Source organism: Trachurus trachurus (genome assembly GCF_905171665.1).
Source record: "Trachurus trachurus genome assembly, chromosome: 15".
NCBI classification, from domain to species: Eukaryota; Metazoa; Chordata; class Actinopteri; order Carangiformes; family Carangidae; genus Trachurus; species Trachurus trachurus.
The window spans coordinates 20,494,292-20,513,513 of NC_139906.1; the positions used below are offsets into that span (position 1 = coordinate 20,494,292).

Genomic DNA, 19,222 nt, shown 5'->3' on the forward strand with positions numbered 1-19,222 from the left:
AAGCAGCAGCTGCTTCCTCACTTGAAATGAGTCAGTTCAACAAGGACTCATGCTGACATGACCGGAGATTTAAACTTTGTACACTCAGAAGCAAAATCTACAAAGTTCAACATCACAGAGCAGACAGGTTCTAGTCACTATAAGCTGCTGAATTGGATTGTAATGTACAGTACTTTAAAGCAGTGGTTCCCAAACTGTGGGTCACGTGGGCAGACAAATAATGCAAAACTGAACAATTTTGGTGAAACAAAATAATCAGAAAAGAACCTTTTTGACATCTTCATCTGGGCGATGAGTTAGAAGGATGTGAACTTCTGCTTCAAAGTGTTGTGTTGTCCTCCCTGTGAACGTCTGAGGGAGCAGTGGTTTTAATGATGTCACCAAATCCCTGAGGGTGTTAAGAGACAAACACTGCAGAGATGTCATGAGTTCAACCCTCTGGAGGCACAGAGGTGAATGCTAATTATTGCTCTGCAATATTACACAAATACAGACGGGACAGATTAGACATCTTTTGTGTAGACTCCTACAGAATCTGCTAAACAGGAATTTGCATTAAAAGTTTTTTTATTGAAGAGATTTCTCGGCCATTCGATCGTCACACTTTTTGAGGAGAGTTCTCCAAAGAAAACATTGTTGGAAGAGTCTTTCTTTTTTTTTTGCACAGGTATGAGTTTCAAACATCCCGTCACTGGCCGCAGTATTAAAGGATGGACACAGAAGATGGGGTGAGCTTCAACCGTTAGTGGGGAGTTAGGTCCTCAGTCTGGTGTCAGTCTTTTAACCAGTCACTGACTAAAAGATGGAAAACTCCCCCCACACACACAAGAACCTAAATACATTCATGTCTGATCTCTTTAAAACAAACACTAACGAATCAAAAGACTCACAAATTAAAATGATTAATAAAACACCCAGTGGTCACACAAATGGTTAAATTACAACAAGGCTGATGAGCTGTCAATCAACACGATGCCTCTAAATGACATTAATAGCAGAGCCTTCCCCCCTTCGGTCTCATTCATTAAAATTAAAAGTTACATATTGCACAAACATAGAAATAATTTCATGGAAATACACAATATCAGGTGAGCACATAAAAACAAAAGAGAGCAACACAAGGTCCTTTTGGTGTTACAGTATGATTTAAAATTATCAGCCTGTTAGTAAATCCGTACGTATCCTGCCGAGTGGAAAAGTAGATCCACATTGAGACAAGCTGGAGACGTTCGTCACAGTGGATCTGTTCCCTCTCAGTCTGTCTAAGAACACTTTAGTACAGTTTGTCTAATGCCCTAACATGGGGAAGATTAGGTCAGAAACTAAATAAAAACCGTCGCCCTGTTCGAATGTGTTTGGGTGGATGAATAAATGACATTAGAGTAGAAGCTGAGGTAGATTGAATTAGGAGACAAATGATTAAAATAAGGTAGTGCACAGGTGAGGAAATACTGAGCGTCTGCTACTTGAAGATACAGTAGACCAGAGGTGGAAACAGCCTTCAGTCCAGTCTGTCATTGCTTTACTTTACCATAATTAGATCATAATTTAATATGAGGATGTCTCTTGGCCCAAATGTAAATAGCAACCGAAGAGGCTGATCATCCTCACTCCCAGAAATATTCCCACCCCACTTACAACTTGTCCCTTATTTCAATTTAAAAACCATTTCTTTATTGAATATTAATGACATTCAGAGCTCCGCTGTCCACATCCCTCTCCCTCTGTCTACACATCCAACCACTGTAAATGGACCACAGGTTAAGAACAGAAGATCATCACACTAAGTGCTAACGAACGAGGACAACAACATGTTCATGCTCACGGACAGACTACAACATCAGAGAACTGGAGTTTCAAGTGATTGACAGATTAACCTGATAAGTTTGTCGGGGCATCGCAGTGCGTTTTCTTTCTCCCCCATTCATTTAAATGCTGTTTTTCCAGAGAGCTGGTACATGATATGGATAAACCTCACACACACACACACACAGAGCTCCACCGTGTGGAGGCCAGTGAGGAGCAGTACATCAGGCTTCATGCTAGAGGGCAGCACAGCGTTTCTAACAAGCGTTCAGTGGTCTGAGTTTTTTGCTGAGTCATCACAGGTATTGAAGCAGTGACGGCGAGCTGAAATGTTGAGGAGGTAAAAAAACAACAAAAAAAACTGAATGGTTCTGCTGTGAAATCAGCAAATATGATGACAGAAATATAGATTTAACCAAAGCTAAAATTGAAATGAACTTGCAAAAACAAATAGGGTAACACAGGCGCACACACACACACACACACACACACACACACACTCGTCTACAACGTTAAGAAAATCAAACTAAGAAAGACTAAAACTTGTTTGGATCCAGTCTCTTCTTCTCTGGGCCGCTGAGGCGCAGTGTTGCAGGCGGTTTCCCTCTGGGCTGATTAAAATGACGATGGCTTGTGCTTCACATATCTCTGCAGATGTCTTCCATATGCTGTAGGTTTGCAAGTTAAGGCAACTGTTGGGCTCTGGGAGCAGGCGGGCGCGTTTCCCTGCGTGCAGAGGGGTCAGGGGCCACGAGCGGGCGGCGGCGGCGGTGGGGGTCAGGGTGCCCAGTCCTGTTTCAGTGGGCTTTCCCGTTGCCGTTCATGTGGCTGTTGTTTGTCTTGGGCACCTCGGTGCTGTAGAGACAGTCGAGGAAGCCTCTGGAGATCTCCGTCACCATGGACCTGTCCGGGATGGACTGGGCCATGCCGTAGATCGCTCCCTGAATGAAACAGCAGCAAGACGCCAGTGAGTTCCCTGCACTCGCTAAGAGTAATGTTGTCAGGTTTGTTGTTTATGTTTTGTCAGGGATAAAAACGGCAGAGGGAAACAGAACGGCGCATTAGCAGAGACAATTATCTTCTGCTAACGAAGAAACATGATGATCTTTAGGCAGGCTCTGGAGTCACAAATGGATTAATGGATGTTTATTGGAGATAATGGTCTCTGCTGAAAGTGTAGGTCACATTAAATCTAAAAATGTGTGTGTCAAGTCTGTGTGAAGATCTGACTGAGTCATAACAGAGAGGGAGGACATCAGCCTGTTTTTACAGTAACAGGAAAGTGGTCGAGAGGGAAGTTTCTTATTATATTAAGGACTAATCCAGTCTGTGCTGAAACTAAGTCAGTGAGTGAACATAGAGAGTAAAAATGTGTTATTAGTGTTTCATTGTAATTTGTGGATTGAGTTTTCTACTTATGGCCTCTGTTTTCATGCCTGATTGTCAGATGAAGGCAACGCTTCATTCACAGGTGGAGATTTCACTTCATTTAAAAATCGACACCTGGAGCAGCACATGGAGTTTGTGTTGAATGGAAACGACGGCCAGAGCAGCAGATAACAACAACCACAGCTGCTGTTTAAATTCATGTTGGGCCTTAATGAGAGATGATCGGCTGAATGGAAAGACTATAAAACTATAGAGTTCATTTACCATGTCTGAGGTCTGTAATAAACAAACAGAAGGTAACATGTTACTGCAAGAATAACAGGTTTCACTGTCTGAAGGTGGAGAATCAAAGCAGAGCGGGAGGTTATTTATTCTGAGAGCCTGTCATGATGATATCACAATATGACATTTGAAGTGTGAACTCCATGGTGCTGATGGTACTTATCTACAACCGTCTGTGCTGCGAACAGCTTCTTTTTATATTCATGTTGTTGTTATAGATGATAAAAACTAGTGATGAAGCTATTGTGGAAAAATGCAAAGTTTTTAAAGTGCACCAGCTCTTTTATGTAAATTAGTCAGGGTAGTAATGTAGCGAACATATACTCGCTATCCATAATATTAGAAACCCCTGTGCTTCCCAATGCTACTGCTTTTTATATAAGGCTCAGTTTTTCATAAAAAAGGAATAAATGGGCTGCATTATTATATCACGCTCTCCTAGTCTTAAAAAGGGATATTTCAACATTTTTCATTCAAATTCGCCCATTGCCATAATCCATATAGTTTTAGGAGTAGGTTCGTTACCTTTAATTGTTGGTGCAAGCTATTTTTAGATCGGAGGAGCAGAGACGTGAACTGCTCAGAGCTACGCTACGGAAGCTCATGGTATTTCCGGGCTTTCCCTCAAAACACATCAAATACACAATCCAACAACTCTCGTGGACAAGTTGTGATAATGAAACTATGAAATAATAACGTAACGTTACGAGACAGAGTTGTTTTCGAGGCAAATGCATGGGTAAATGCAAAACCGCCGATGCGTGTTCCCGTTGGGGGCAGACTTTTTCGGCAAGGAGTCTCTTTTTGGCACAACACCGGCTTTGCATTTACCTTGAAAACAACTCCGTCTCGTAACGTTCCGTTATTATCTCATAGCGTGGTGAATGAGCAGGTGACAAATTGTCCACAAGAGCGTTTTGGAGTTGTTGGATTGTGTATTTAATGGGTTTTGAGGGAAAGCCCGGAAATACCATATGCCTCCGTTGTGTTAGCTGAGCAGCTCGCATCTCTGCCCGGCCGATCTAAAAACAGCTTGAACAGACAATTAAAGGTAACAAACCTACTCCCAAGACTATAGGGATTATTGCAATGGGCGAATTTGAATGAAAAATGAATTTGCCAACATTTTGAATTATCCCTTTAAAAACCACTCGGTGTTTTACACTACCAGTCACATTAACACACACATCATGCAGAGCTTTTACCTACATAATCTTCCATGCACACCCAGATAATATGATTTTGGGTCCAGAATTTGGCCAAAGGACACTTTGATATGTAGACTGGAGGAGCTGGGGATCAAACCCCTAACCCTCTGATTAGTAGCCAACCCGCTAAACCTCCTAAGTCACTGCTGCACACAATCAGCGAGGTGTTAATTCAACAACTTAGCACTGAGGTCTAGTTGGTGACTGTGTTGTACTGGACTAGATTATACTGAAGGAGTTCCTAATACTCTGCCTCAATCACAAAGGCAAACCGCTCTCAGTGAAATGTAGCTGCACGTCAAACTATGACCCACAGTGGATGAACATGTGTCAGGTGTACCGTCTCACCATTCCTGTGGTTTTCTCTTTGGGGTTCTTCATGATGATGGCGACCTGCTCTTTGACATCACGGATGAACCTGTCGGCGACGCCCGTCTGGGTGTGCAGAACTGTGCAACAAATGTGGATGCTGTGCCAGAGGAGATCACACGGTTGTTATTAGTTACTTGTGTATAACGTATCACACCATTAGACTCGTCTCGCTGCCGTCACTAGTTCTCCATGTACCTGGATGGGTACTGCAGTGTGTTCAGGTTCCAGCCCTTCGTCGTCAGTGCGTTGGACAGACGGAAAATATCAAAATCGTCCGAGCCGATGGCCACCACGGACACCTCTGGATCCCCGAACACAAACACTCCTTTTACCTTCCGGACTCTGTCAAGTGAGAGAAAGGTGAACAGACGTTAGAGGCGGTAAAACAAACTGTGCCATGTGCTTCAGTGTTGGTCTGACTGTCTCACTCTGTTTTGATTCTGCGTGCCGTGCTGATGATCTTCTTGGTGGCGTCTATGTATCCGTTCTCTCCCATGTGCATCATGGTCGCCCAGCAGGCGGCGATGATTCCTCCGGGCCTGGAGCCGGCCACGGAGGGAGAGGCGTAGATCCCCCCCTGCCAGTCTGGAGCCACGAAGTACTGATAGTGACGGTACTTTTTATCGCTGTAGAGGATCACTGAGGAACCTTTGGGGGCGTAGCCGTACTGCAGAGGAATGTGGCGCACACATAAGAGCCAGATAAGATAAAACATTTGTCTTTAAATACCATGACTAATGCATTACACATAACACAGTGTCTATAACTTGTTTTTGTGGGCCTCATCTTTTAGATTTAGAAACAGGAAAAAGAAAATAAGAGGCCGCGACCTGAAGGGAGCCACTCCTTACCTTGTGCGTGTCTGCGGAGATGCTGGTAACACCTTTTACCCTGAAGTCGAACGGGGCGAGCGTATAACCAACCTTGGCCATGAACACAATGAGGAAACCTCCCAGACAGGCATCCACATGCAGCGGGAGGTTGTAGCGCACAGCCAGCTGGAACACAACGAGGGAAAGCGTCAGGAGATCTGACTTCCCTGTTTTCACTTCACAGCATATTCATATGAGGGAAAAAATCTTTTTCTCCTGACCTTTCCCACTTCCTCGATGGGATCCATGATTCCATGAGGAAACTGCGGCGCCGAGCACACGAGCATGGCCGTGTTCTTGTTGATGGCTCTCTTCATGGCCTGGAAAGAGAAGAGAAGAGGCAAAGTGGGAGTGACTGAGGTCTAAGAACGGCGACGTATGTGTGCATGCGGCGTGCGCATGTGCAATATTCTCACCTTCATGTCCACTTTCATAGTTTTATTGTCCAGGGGAACATGAACCAGCTTCATCCCAAAGTAATGTGCTGCTTTGTTAAAGGCTGCGTGGACGCTAACAGGAGCCAGACTGCAGGGAAATAAGATGTGTAAGAAAAGAGAACGAACAACAAGCATCTCCTCGTGTTAAAGGGATAGTTCAACATTTTCCGTCTCGTAACATTCTGTTATTATCTCATAGCGTGGTGAATGTGCAGGTCACAACTTGTCCACAGTTTGATGAGGGAAACCAAGGAATCCCATGAGCCTCCTAAAAACAGCTTGCACCGACAATTAAAGGTAACGAACCTATTCCTAAAACTATTGGGATTATGGCAAAATGTTGAACTTTCCCTTTAAACTGCACATCTTACATTTCAGGGTACTTGATGCCTCGTTCGTACGCCATGTCCCTGTACGCCTTGCAGGCCATCAGTATACTCTCTGTTCCCCCTGAGGTGACCTGGGCAAAGCAGAAGTAAAGACACATCAGATACGTCGTCTACCTTACACTTTTGCTTCTGCATTTTTTTGCAGTGTGTTCTGACTGCACGGTGACTCACTGTGCCGCAGGATTCGGGCCCGCCGTGGAAAAGCGTGCAAGACATCCTGACCACCTCTGCCTCCATCTTTCTTACGCCTGGAAAGATGTCCGGGTGAAGTGGATTGCTCCAGGCAAAATCTCCATAAACCTGAGAGCACGGGGGAAGAGAGAGATAAATGTGACGATTTGTATCATCTCCAAATAGTTTCTCATGATTTATAAAATAGAAAGAAACGACTTGTAACTTTAACTGAAGCCAAAATGTTTTCAAACTTGACCTTGACTATTCGTGCTTGAAATACTGAAGTGGAAAAGATATAAAGATGCAAACCTTCACCAGGAGTTTGGTCAGGGATTCATCGCCCCAGTACACTGCTCCCGAAACACACCCTTTCTCCCACTGCACTTCATCTGCAACAACACACACACACAGCCTCTTCAGAAATCACTGCTTTTCTCCAAAAAAGGTCAGGCCAGTGAGACGCTCTCCAGGGACTCAGCTGCACAGAGTAATGAACCGTGATGGAAAAGCTCGGGGAAAAGAGCAACGACTTACTCAGAGTCTCGTACTCTCTGATTTTGTCCAGCACTTGGTTCTGGGAGAGGCCTTTAGACGGCAGCTGCTTAGTGTAGCTCATGCCCTCCTTCAGCGTGCACAGACTGGTAGACATGTCGTCCAAAGCCTTGTTCAGCTGGCTCTGGATCTGCCGGGAGGAGAAGACAGGAGAGGACATAAAACAAAAAGCAGACTAAAGCAGGTTGATGAAAAACAGAACAGAAGGTTGAGAGATGTGCATTTCAGACTTGAACGTGACAACAGGTCCACGGAGCTATCACTGTTTTATGTTTTCTGATAAAGCCTGGAAGCGAGCTCTCCGCTGGTGACATAATGACCAGAAGTAACCGACTGTTATCACAAGCGCACAATGTTAAGTGTGCCAAAGGTCTGACCCCCCCTACCCCTCCTCCTCCTCCTCCTCCTCCCCCCTACATGCTCTACTCAGTCATTCAGGAGTGAGTCATAGGAGTCCACGAGACAGAGTCAGTGAACATCTGCTGGGAAAAAAGAGGGAACAGTTTCACCACTGATACTTACTGCCACGCCAACAAAGGGTATTTTTCTGATGAGTCGAAAGCACTGCTTCTTGATCCGGGATGTGAGACCTATTAGCCAGAGAGGGAAAAAAGGCAGCAGCTGTGGTGAAACGCTGGCACACGCTCAACCGCAAAATATTAAAACAGCTGACGGCGACCTATAATCACAAGTCAGGACGAGAAGCCCACGCGAGCCTCGCGGATGTACTGACAAAGCACTTTATTGTGAAAGGCACGCGGACCAGTTTGCTCTGAGGAGCTTTCGTCCTCGCCGGCTTTCTCTCTCTCTCTCTCTCTCTGAAGAGCGACGGGTGGAGCTGACCCCGCCGCCGAGGAATTCAACCATTGATTGAGTGATAGTACGTCTAGAAAGTCTTGTTGATTTAAGGTATTTCTCAGTCACGCACACTAGAGGAACAAGTCCTGAACCTACAACTGCGCAGTGCAAAACTCAACAGGGTTTCATCAAGCAGCAATCCGGTGCAGGGTAAACCTGGTGTCAATGGTTCAGAGAGTGCGCCTGCAAACTAGAGCGTGACTCAGAAAGCTTTGTGAACAGTTTTAGGGAACTGTTATAAAGCTCGTCTCGTGTGTTCATCAACTGCGATTGGGTGTGTATCAGTGGGCCTGCTTTGGTTCCTGCGTGTCGTGTGTGTGTGTGTGTGTGTGTGTGATGAATTACTTTCTTGCTGGAAGAGGAAGCCTTTGACCCAGACGGCTCCCAGCGTGGTGATGACCGTCACTCCGATGATCTGCCACGGCTCCAGGTCGGCGCAGCGCAGGTTGACCTGCCGCCGGCCCTCCTGCAGGTACAGCAGGAGCATCTCCTTGTACACCTCCAAGGCACTCTGCACACACACACACACACAGAGATAAACAGAATGAACTGTGAACTCAGAGTTTCAGACACACAGCTTTTTAAGCAAAGAAGAAAAAGACCGGCCTGTAACCGTTTATGATATCTATGAACAAGTTTACATCATCATTCATCTTTACAGCAAAATAAACTTTATCACTACAAACATGTTTAAATGAGGAAGTGTTTTGGAAGAAGTTAGTCACTGTCTGGCCTTTTCATTTCAAAATGATTCAGTTTCTGTGTTTTCTATGACACACTAAGCTGACTTTTCCCATGTTCCTAGAAATCTATGAAGAATCCTCCTTATTCATGTCAAAATTAGAATAAATACCTGTAGTCAAGCCTTAAAGCTTGAAGATCACAGAAAAAAACCACACTCGACAACTCACTTTTCAGGAAGAGCAACCTAGTTACCATCAGATAAATCCCTAACTTGAATACTTACATCAGAAGACATGGTCGGATCTACAGTTTCCTCCTCGCACTAACACTGTCTGTGGTTTTTTAACAGTTGTCTCTTCGTTGCCCAGGTGAGACTGAGACAACGCTCTCACCGCTGACTGGACGACTATCAGCAGGCTCCTCCCACTGCCCCAAACTGGCAACAACACAAGCAGCCAGCTGAGAGGATGTTTTGCAACCAGCAGTGATCAAGACGAGACAGGGAGTTCTCCTTAAAGACAAACAGCCACCACTGTGTGTTTAATCCTCAGCCCGAGCGCCTTGAAGTGTTGAAACATGAACGTGAGTGTTGATTTTCCTCACAGGGAGCCTTTCTAACTGATCTTAAGTCAGAGTAAATGACTCATGAAGGCTGTTTCATAAGCGCACAAATTTTATCTTTTCATTATCTCTCCCCCGTGGTGTTTTTTACGACACAATAGCAGGCAGTGTGATAGCAAGGACGGCTCCAATCAGATGGAGAAAAGCTTAAGGTTCAAAAGACAATATCTTAAGTAATCATAATCTCGCACAATGAGGCAAACTCCCCTTGTGCAGAGGAAACGCTGTGTTCATTGTGTCATGATGAAAGTTTCTCCATCTTTGTTCCAGCATCAAAAGGACGTCAGGTTTCAGCCTGGTCTTTGAAGGCCTCATCCAGAGTTTCATAGTGAGAAGAACCTGATTTACTTTCCTTTTTTTTTTTTTGGTTGCAGTGAAAGGAGCTTCAGTGGAGTCCACCCCCCTGTCATACCTGCCCGTTCGGATAACATGTTCTCATACAGGTTTGGCAGGATCAGTTGCTGCATTGAGCTTGAGTTGGGAAGCAACGGAAAAATAAGCCGCTAACATGTGTGTGTTACTTAGTTTTTCATAATAGTGACGGTGCTCGCACGTAGTTTTGTGGAGTAGAGGTGCAGATCAGATCTGTGCTTGCGATTGCTGCCACATGTGTCATAAAGAAAAAGATTAAATGGTGTTATCTAACATCAGTGCAATAGCCAAGCCTGCCCCTTCACATCCAGGCCTCTGTCTCTTGTTATCCAACACACTCTGTGTCCATATTTTCACCCTCAGGTCCACCCACACTTCTCCAAAAAAAAAAAACCCATTCACAGCTAACTTTGCCTCAGGAAAACTTAAACGGTGTTCACACACAAAGACTCTTGTACCAGCATTGTCCTCCTTCATTGTTGGGAGCAGTGGACGCCCATTCCTCTGCTCCCCCCCATGTAACATTTGACTATTCTGTAAGGAAAGGCTTTTGTTGTCTCGGAGGGGAGGTCATGTTCTCATGGAAATGTACTGGGTGTGAGGCGGCTGCTCCTGGATACATCAAGGGAAAACAGACTGGAGCACAACATCACCACTTGCTGCAAGTCAAAGGAGATTCAGGGGGAGAATAATTACAGCTGTGCCATGTGGGGGGAAAAAACAAACTTTTCCTCCAGCTGCTGCCCTGCACAGTCCCACAGTTATCATGACATCAAGATGAGGCAGCAGCTTCCCTCTCACTGATGTGGATGAGTGCAGGAGCTTCACAGTGACACACAGGTCGGAGGTTGACTTTGCACTGACAGCAGATCTGTGTCAGACCAGCCGCCCTCTAGCGCTCGCTCTTTTGTCTCTCTGCTGCTGCTGCTATCAACAAAAGTTGATTGTGCTCCTTGAAGGAAAAAAGCCCCTGAAATCTCAGCAGCTCTCTGGTCTCAGCACAGAGACTAAACGCTTTGTTTAAAACTTCCTGCAGGTTTATGTTGAACAGGATCTCTAATTTTAAACGGTGGCGGCCGCAGTAAACAATAGGAAACAGCTTTAAACCTGTTAGAGAGGAGAGACTCTCCAGCAGCAGCCACTTTATCACCAGGTTTGGACTTCATACAGCTGCAGCTCTCTGGCATTGTTATTATCGAGAGTGTGGAAACATAATAACGAGGCTGCTCTCGTGAGTGTCCCGTTTCAAGCCCGGGTCAAAGTGTGAATGTAGGTTAAAGTGTGAGTGAGGCTCGGACGACCGCGGGCTCTCGGTGAATATCTCTCTCTCTGTCTGTTTGTGGACTTGGAGCATCACCGAGAGCAAAACAAGTCGGTCGGCGCTCCGCTCACTTCACTGATAAACAAGTCCTCCCCTCTCTCCGCCAGCGTCTTGGAGCAGCAGCGCTGTCATTGTCCCGACTCTCTCAGTGTGAGCAACCGGGCAGAAACAAGGCACAAGAGAAGCGACACCTACCCAGTAGTCCATGTCGTCGAGCCCGCACTCTGCCCGGGAAAAACCCCTCTCTGTTTGTCGTGTGACCTCCCGCAGCCCGCTCCGCTCCTCAGCCGCTGCTCGACATGTTCCTACGGCGCTCGGCACTACAGCTAGCCGTCATCCAGGAAGTAGCCAGCGGCGGCCTCAAGTAGCTGCTGCGCGCCGCCCGCGCATGTGCAGATGTGCAGCTGCTGTGGATGAGGCTAAGCACGTGCGCGCCCGCCGTCCGCGTGCGCTGTAGATCGTTTGTTTGAGAAGTGGGAGCGGCGCACGGGCGCAGCACTGTGCGCTCACAACTGGATGAGTTAGCAAAGAGCTGGTGATGCGTTCAATGGCTCCTCGTAACTTACATTCACCAGACCAGCTAATCATAACAAACACATTTTGACCAGATAAATAAATAAATAAAGCTACATTTTCATTTAAATCTGTAGCTGACATTTTTGCATTCATTCTTAATTGTTGGATTACATTCCCTGTAATTATTGAACAATATCCATTTTTTCTCTCCAATTTTCCAATTTCCATTTCATCCAACTATCCATAAGTGTGCAATATTAGTAGGCCTACCTGATGCAACACTCTCATCTAGAAGTCCAATTCTATTTAAACTGTATTATCTAAGTAAGCTGTGTCATTATTTTTTCCAAGCTACATTTTTTATTATCTATTACCCAGGAATTCTCAGGCAACAGTATTAGTTATAAAAATAAAATATAGGCTATATTCAGTGAGGGAAATATGTGATCCCCTGCTGAGTTTGCTCCCCAACAAAGAAATGGAGAGTCTATAGTTTTTATGGTAATAATATGAACAAAATTCAACAACAAAAAATCCAGGAAAAATTAGCAGGGGATCAAATAGCCTACTCATTTTCCCCTACTTACATTTTGATTCAAAATGATCATTTTTGTTGATTCATGATCTTTAATGGGCATCATGCTGGTTTCTGTGCAAATAAATGCAGGAATGTGTAATGTTTAGTTTTTACTTATTTGGCCCAAATAGCAGTTAAAAACAATCTTTAATCTAGTTCCAGCTCTGAGAATAATAATGAATATGATGGTCCTATGATGCTACAGTGCTGCCCGAGCTCTTGTTATGAAAATTTCATGAATCTGAAATTAATGTTGCCTAAAAATCACTGGCAACTGAAATGACGACATTATTCTTTTTGTAGCCTAATTACATTTTTTTCCTTTTTTTTTTTTTTTAAAGGGACAACGAGGAGTTTTGGAAAAGCGAAGCGTTTTCACACTACATTTATGAGCCTCCGCGCGCACCGTACATTTCTTTGACCGGGCGCAAGACGGACTCATGTTTTCATTCATCAATAATTAAAGTCAGAGGTTCAAAGAGGTTCACATACCACCGTAGTTCCGACCATAAACGGCGATGCGGCTGCGTTATTCTCATGATTCGCAACGAAGGAAACGCTGGTCGGCTCGACCAGCACTTCCGCCACCACTAATAATAACAAAATAACGATAGAGACAGAACGATATATTTATCGAAAATGGGCCCATTAACAAGTGTGGGTAGCGGAGATTCATCCACATTAACGTGAGACTTTTTTATAACCGAATAGAAACTCCTCGTTGTCCCTTTAAATAAACAGTAAAAAGAAGACAAAAGCAGCTCAAATGGTACAACATACAGAAGACACAGAGGGTAAGGTCAGACATTAACATGAGAAGTCACAAGTGATACCTGGAAAAATACGTTCAGGATACAGATAAAAGAATAGGCCTAGTAATAATAAAAAAATAAATAATAATACAGGCGACTAGCAGTAGGTGACTAAAAAAGTTATTCCAACACCCTGATGTTACCAGCCTTTTGCCCCTTATCCTAGCTAGTGTGACCTCATATGATGCTGTCACAGTCATTAAGAGTTTCCACTCTCTCAGTGTTGGTTGTGTGGGTGATTTCCAGTGCCTCAGTATGATCCTAGCAGCTGACGCTGTCACAACTGAATATGGGCTTTTTGTCAAGGTTGGTGTTTGTGTTTTATCTGCCAGAGGGCATAAACGTGGAGGATTATTCCTGCTCGACATGATTATTCTTGATAACTCTTTGGCACATTCAGTTTCACAACTGAATTCAGTTTCACGGCTGAATGTGGTTGTTCACCTTTATTCTTAGAACCCATATTTCCGACATCCCACGAAGGCATCGATAAGGGTCGGTTTTGCAATGAGGTGAAACGTTATTTTCTATCCAGGAGTGAAAACAGCGCCTCAGAGCAGCTGATCGGTGCCACTGCAATTGATATCTAAACATGTTATTTACGAAGATATGAGTTTTATTTCTACACGAGGTACACTCACTTATTCTAAAAGGAATATATGTTTATCTGATGTCAGTGCAGCAGTTCAAACCACCAAACAAGGCAAATGGTTCATAAGACAAACTTCTGATATGACGAATTTAACAACTCATTTCTGCTGTTAAATGGATGAACCAACATTTTTAGCATTAATGATGATTTTCAGTAGTTGAGTGCAGCATGTTGTGCACAGGTTAACACACCAGAATCAGAAGTCTTTATTTGTTTGGACTTTTCCAAACAAAAGTTTGCTAATTACACAGCACATCACTGCATTCCACAAACACTTCATACAAATATTGATTACAGCATTTGCTCTGATTTGTGAGAATTAATTAGTTGGGCCAGTTCAAATGACTTAATGAAGTCTTAGCAGTCAGTGGTTGTTTATGTTGGGTCATTTATTGTCAGTGAAAAATTGACTAATATCGTGCTCAACTACAAGAATATTTTTCCTGCAGATTTATCAACAGTTGTGTACAGATCCACTGGATGTTACTGCAGACAAACTCTCAAAACAAACAAACAAACCAAATTAAAGAAAAAAAGCTCCTGTATATAAAAGCCTGCTTCAGTGGCAGACGTAAACATTTAGATAAGGTTTTATAGGACTTTTTTTCTAAGGACTTCATCCATTTATAGAAAATGTACATTTGTTCTTTGTATCCACAAAGAGCCACTAATAGATGCAAAATCCAGCTTGTAAACAAGTCTTTAGAAGAAAGAAAGCACACTCTGCAGTGGTTTAGGGGGTGAAAGGGGGCGACTTGCAGCCACAGCCCTATTCGGTCTTAAAATCCCGAGTCTTTACAAAAAGACAAACTGTCTCCAAAGGACAGCTATTCCACTGTAATTGGTGTACACTGTCTTCAAAAGCTGAGGTGAGAGGTACAATGCATTGCCTGTGAAAGGAAACTCTAAAGCACATTAAAAGTGAATTACTTCTTGTTATAAGTGTCCTCGGGGTCATTCTGGTCACGACGCGCGCACCTCTCCAAAAGCGCACACGTCTCCAAAGGCGCACTCCATACTTTCTAAAAGGCAGTCACATTGTTGAGGGGTTTCACAAGAGGTGTACATATGGCATCCGGGTTGCAATTAAATGTTTTAAAGATGTTTTTCCTTTCTTAAAGAAGTTTCCTTTTTCTTTTTTTCCCTCCCGGCAGCTCTTTGCCGGAGAGAACAAGAGGAGGGGGGCGCATTGAATGGCTTCGCTGCTAGTTTGGGATGACAACAATCTGGTCAGCGAGTTGTTGGACTTTGATTGCCCCCTCAAAACGTCCTTCAAACAAAAAGCTGAAGACGAAAATAAAGCCCCACCTGGTACCTCTGTTTGCTAAAATAATAATAAATAGATTTCGTTTAATAAATAAGCAAAGGAGACTGTAAAGTGAAGTAGTAGAGGAAGTATTAATCAGGAGGGCCAGGCAGGTATCACCTGCTCCAAAGCTTACTCAGTTTATTGTTAAATATTGTTAAATCACTTTTCGTACCAAGTCTGCTCCGATATCTGCTATTTCCACAGCAACTGGGCGCTTATGTTTGCCTATACTTTGCATAACAAGCAGGACACTACAGCACACTGATAAAAAATCAAGGAGAGGGACTGACAACTTCAAACCCACACCTGTCCATGATATCCCAATATGGATTTGGCATCAATGATTATTTGTAAAGTGGTAATATTTAGTTTACTTTAGACTTTTCGTGCCTTTTATAACAGCAAGGCACCATCTCCTATCTCACTAGTGTATTTGTCCAGTTTATTGAAAGCATATGGTTATCAGATTGTTCCCAAAACACATATTTAGACAGAAAGTTAAGGAGAGCTTTTTGTGGTCCTTTGTTGGCAATTGTAAATCATGTTTGAGCTCTGGCACACTCCCCCGCTCCCCCTCACCACAGCCCAAGCGTGTCTGCGTGTTGCCGACACGGTTCACTCCTCTGTAAGATCCTAATAGTTAGGCTTTATTATAAAATTGTAATGCGCCACTGAGGTCTGGCGATAGTGGACATGTTTTTGGAGATGTCATGGCGCACAGACACAGGCTCGCACCACAGAAGAAATCGAGTTTTTATTGTGCTGACACACAACAGGAGCCTTTGTACTACCAGTTCACACAGCAGGTTTCACCCTGTCTGACCCTCTCTTTTGAGAGGCCCCATGCGTAATTGTCTTTGTCCAAATGCCGGAGCTTTGCGCTCTAACGCAGTAAGCAAACGTTTGTCCGAATGGATTTGGCTTAAAAAAATATATAATATGTATTATATAAGTTATATTTTTTGGATCTGACACAGAGACGAGTCGTTCTTCAAAGAACTTGCTGTAACTCTCGAGTAAGAACCGTTCAACAACAGTTTAAAGTCCTGAAATTTCAACCTCTCCAGCTCATGTTATGGGCGCACAATCAAAAAATACGCAGCAGTGTTTTTAATGATAAACAGTTTATTGGCAAATAAGCATGGATGTGCTGTTATTTCCACAACAGGTTTCGACCCAGTGATGCACAAGGAGCTGATTTCAGATGCCAACTGTTGTCCAGGTAACCATAACCACCGTTTGCCACGCACGGGACGTGCCAGTATTCTGAGTGCGTAAAATGTGGCGTGACAACGAGCCTTCAACTCAAGCACACAGATCTGATAACACCTGCAAAGGCAAACTCGAACCTCGTGCCTGACAACAAAAAAATCACATTAAACAAAAATCACCAGTTAACTCACCACAATAATCTCTAATTCCATAGGTGTGTACATGAAGAAAAACTATAAAAACCAACTAACGCCCTGTATTTAAACGTTTTAATTATTATTATCATTATTATTAAAACCGAGACTTTATGAGGATCACGACGAAGTGCTGCGACTCCGCAGCTTCCAGTGGAGCTGCACCATCCCCATCCACACCCATGTACACAGTATATAGTGTTTATAGTGTCTGGTTTGGATGAAGTAGTTTTTGTGCGTAAAAAATCGTGTATTTGTATTTTCTGCGTTGTGAATTAGAATCACTGAATATGTGTTGTGTTTTTACTAACTGTAAAGACACAAACACTACTAACTCCACTGTGAGGTGGAGAGGAGGCTGCATGACTAATAAGATGTTATTAGCAATTATTATATGGTAAGAATAATCACAAATATCTATGATACATAGATGGATTTAAAAAAGAAGAAAGAAAAAAAGAAAAAGTAAAAAAAAACACACTCACAGTGAGAGTAATGGTTTTAAAACTGACCCTAAAATGTTTCCATACTTTACAAATTGAGCATTTTTTCAGACTTATGGGAATTGGTGTCAGATATTTCTTTAATTCTGCAAAAAGTAAGGTAGATCCCTCTAAGGCTGTAAAACATAAACTCTCTCTTTTTTTCTTTTTTTTTTTACTACACGTGTATTCAAGTCAGCATTACAAAGAATATACAAAGACAGACAGTAGTGAGGAGAATGAGAGAGGGAGAAGGACGCGCTGCCTGGAAGCTGATTGGCCACTTGACAGGCGCTGTTGATTCAGGCTTACACCGGGCAAAAAGATAAGATAAAGGCCATATAAAATGACGGAGATGCGCATCCGTTCCTCACTGTCAGCTGCAGCGGAGGATTAACAAGGACGACGCGCTGTCTCTTCACCTGAGCTTCACCTGGCACCAACACTGAAGTAAGTGCAAATACTATATATCCATCTCTGGGTTTTTATCTGATTCTTTAACCTTTTCTAAACACTAGTAGCATGTTTGTTCCGTTCATCACTTATTTCATTATCCATTATGGAATTTCCAAAAAGACAGAGATTAAACTGGTGCATGGAATTATTTTTAAATGTTGAAATTTTACCCTTTTTTTTAAAGTGTAAAAAAAAAAAAGAGAATATTTGTAGTGCACACTTGGATCAGATGCAAGTATCAGTATCTTTAATATACCAAGCTTTCGGTCAAAAGACCTTGATCAGCCTTCAGCCTATTGGTCTATTTATACTGAAAATTGCATCTAATCCAAGTGTTCAGATACTCTCCTTGGCACACGCTGGTCCTGAGTGCGGTGATTTACTCTAACTTCCTACACATTTCTTTTTGTAAGAAAGAAGAAACGAGGAGAAAGACAATTAAAAAACAATCTTGAGCTCATATCAGTGGCCGTGGACTTGAGTTTTGATTGAACTTGAACTCTCTCCTCCACAGGATGTCTCCCACAGTCCGGAGCGCCCCCGGGGACGTGCGCACGTGCAGAACCTCCGCCAAAGACGCCGGCGACGCCCCGGAGGAGACGTTTCTCTGTAAACTCCCGTCCAGGCTCCGGGCCAGGTGCGAGCGCCCCGGACAGCGCGGCCGCCGCAGGGTGAAGGCGAACGACAGGGAGCGTCACCGGATGCACAACCTGAACTCGGCGCTGGACGCGCTGCGCGGCATCCTGCCGGCGCTGCCCGACGACGCCAAACTCACCAAGATAGAAACTCTGCGCTTCGCCCACAACTACATCTGGGCCCTGACCGAGACGCTGCGCATGGCCGACCAGCGCGGGCACGCGGCGGACTACCTGCCCGTGGCGTCGCACCTGAGGAGCCCCGCGAGCGTCTCCTCTACAGAGTCTGGTTACCTGACGTCACCCGACTTCGACCCAGTTAACTGTAACTCATCGGTTCATGAACTGAGCAGTGAAGCCAGGACGTGTGCAGAGTGCACCTCTGCACCTGTCTGCTTCTACTTCCGGTCTGCGCGTGGGGACGTCCACCTCCCTCACACGTGGCACTATTGATGTTTTACTGTGATTCATGTAGAAATGTCCACACATAGAAGAAAACAAAACAAGTGCTGCTGCGCTGCGCTGCGCTGCTCCTCTAGAGGTGGACTTTTGTGGCTGAGCCGTGACGTCAGTGACGTGTCCAGTTGGACAGAAACCAGCACAAAGCAGCGCAGCAGCGTTTTCTATAAGCCATAAATAAGAGTTGGACATTTTTTTCAAAGGAGGTTAAATCGAAAGCAACTGGACTTAGTTATTTGTCTAGGAAGACGTTTCACCTCTCATCCAAGAGGCTTCATCAGTTAAGGTTAATTAGTGAGTCTCCACACCAGATAGTTGGACCAGTCCCAGCCTGGTCAGTTGCGTACATGAACTGATGAAGCCTCTTGGATGAGAGGTGAAACGTCTTCCTAGACAAAAACTAAGTCCAGTTGCTTTCGATTTAACCTCCTTTGAAATACTATGACCTGGGCAAATGAGAATATGCACCGGCTTAAGAGTTGGACATGTTTGAGTTGATAAGTGCTTCCGTCATCATGTTGTCTTCACTTTATATACTTTTTTTTTTTTTTTTTTACAACCACAGACAATGACACCGAACT

The 19,222-nt window shown here is 44.0% G+C and overlaps 2 protein-coding genes across 2 annotated transcripts; one reads left to right on the forward strand and one right to left on the reverse strand.

Moving 5' to 3' along the window:
* Positions 1–80: 80 nt before the first annotated feature.
* Positions 81–11,659, reverse strand: sgpl1 (sphingosine-1-phosphate lyase 1). Its single transcript, XM_083988654.1, has 14 exons — positions 11,533–11,659; positions 8,685–8,850; positions 8,004–8,071; positions 7,464–7,611; positions 7,239–7,318; positions 6,927–7,055; positions 6,738–6,826; positions 6,346–6,454; positions 6,151–6,249; positions 5,909–6,055; positions 5,486–5,724; positions 5,253–5,399; positions 5,034–5,154; positions 81–2,747 (listed from the first exon to the last, which is right to left on the reverse strand). The coding sequence occupies exons 1-14, from the start codon at positions 11,542–11,544 to the stop codon at positions 2,604–2,606; spliced, it is 1,698 nt and encodes a 565-aa protein (XP_083844780.1). The 5' UTR covers positions 11,545–11,659; the 3' UTR covers positions 81–2,603.
* Positions 11,660–18,062: 6,403 nt separating this feature from the next.
* On the forward strand, positions 18,063–18,635 carry neurog3 (neurogenin 3; the record flags this gene model as incomplete). The annotated part of the gene is made up of 1 exon (XM_083987574.1): positions 18,063–18,635. One exon carries the CDS (start codon positions 18,063–18,065, stop codon positions 18,633–18,635), a length of 573 nt encoding a protein of 190 aa, XP_083843700.1.
* Positions 18,636–19,222: the final 587 nt, after the last annotated feature.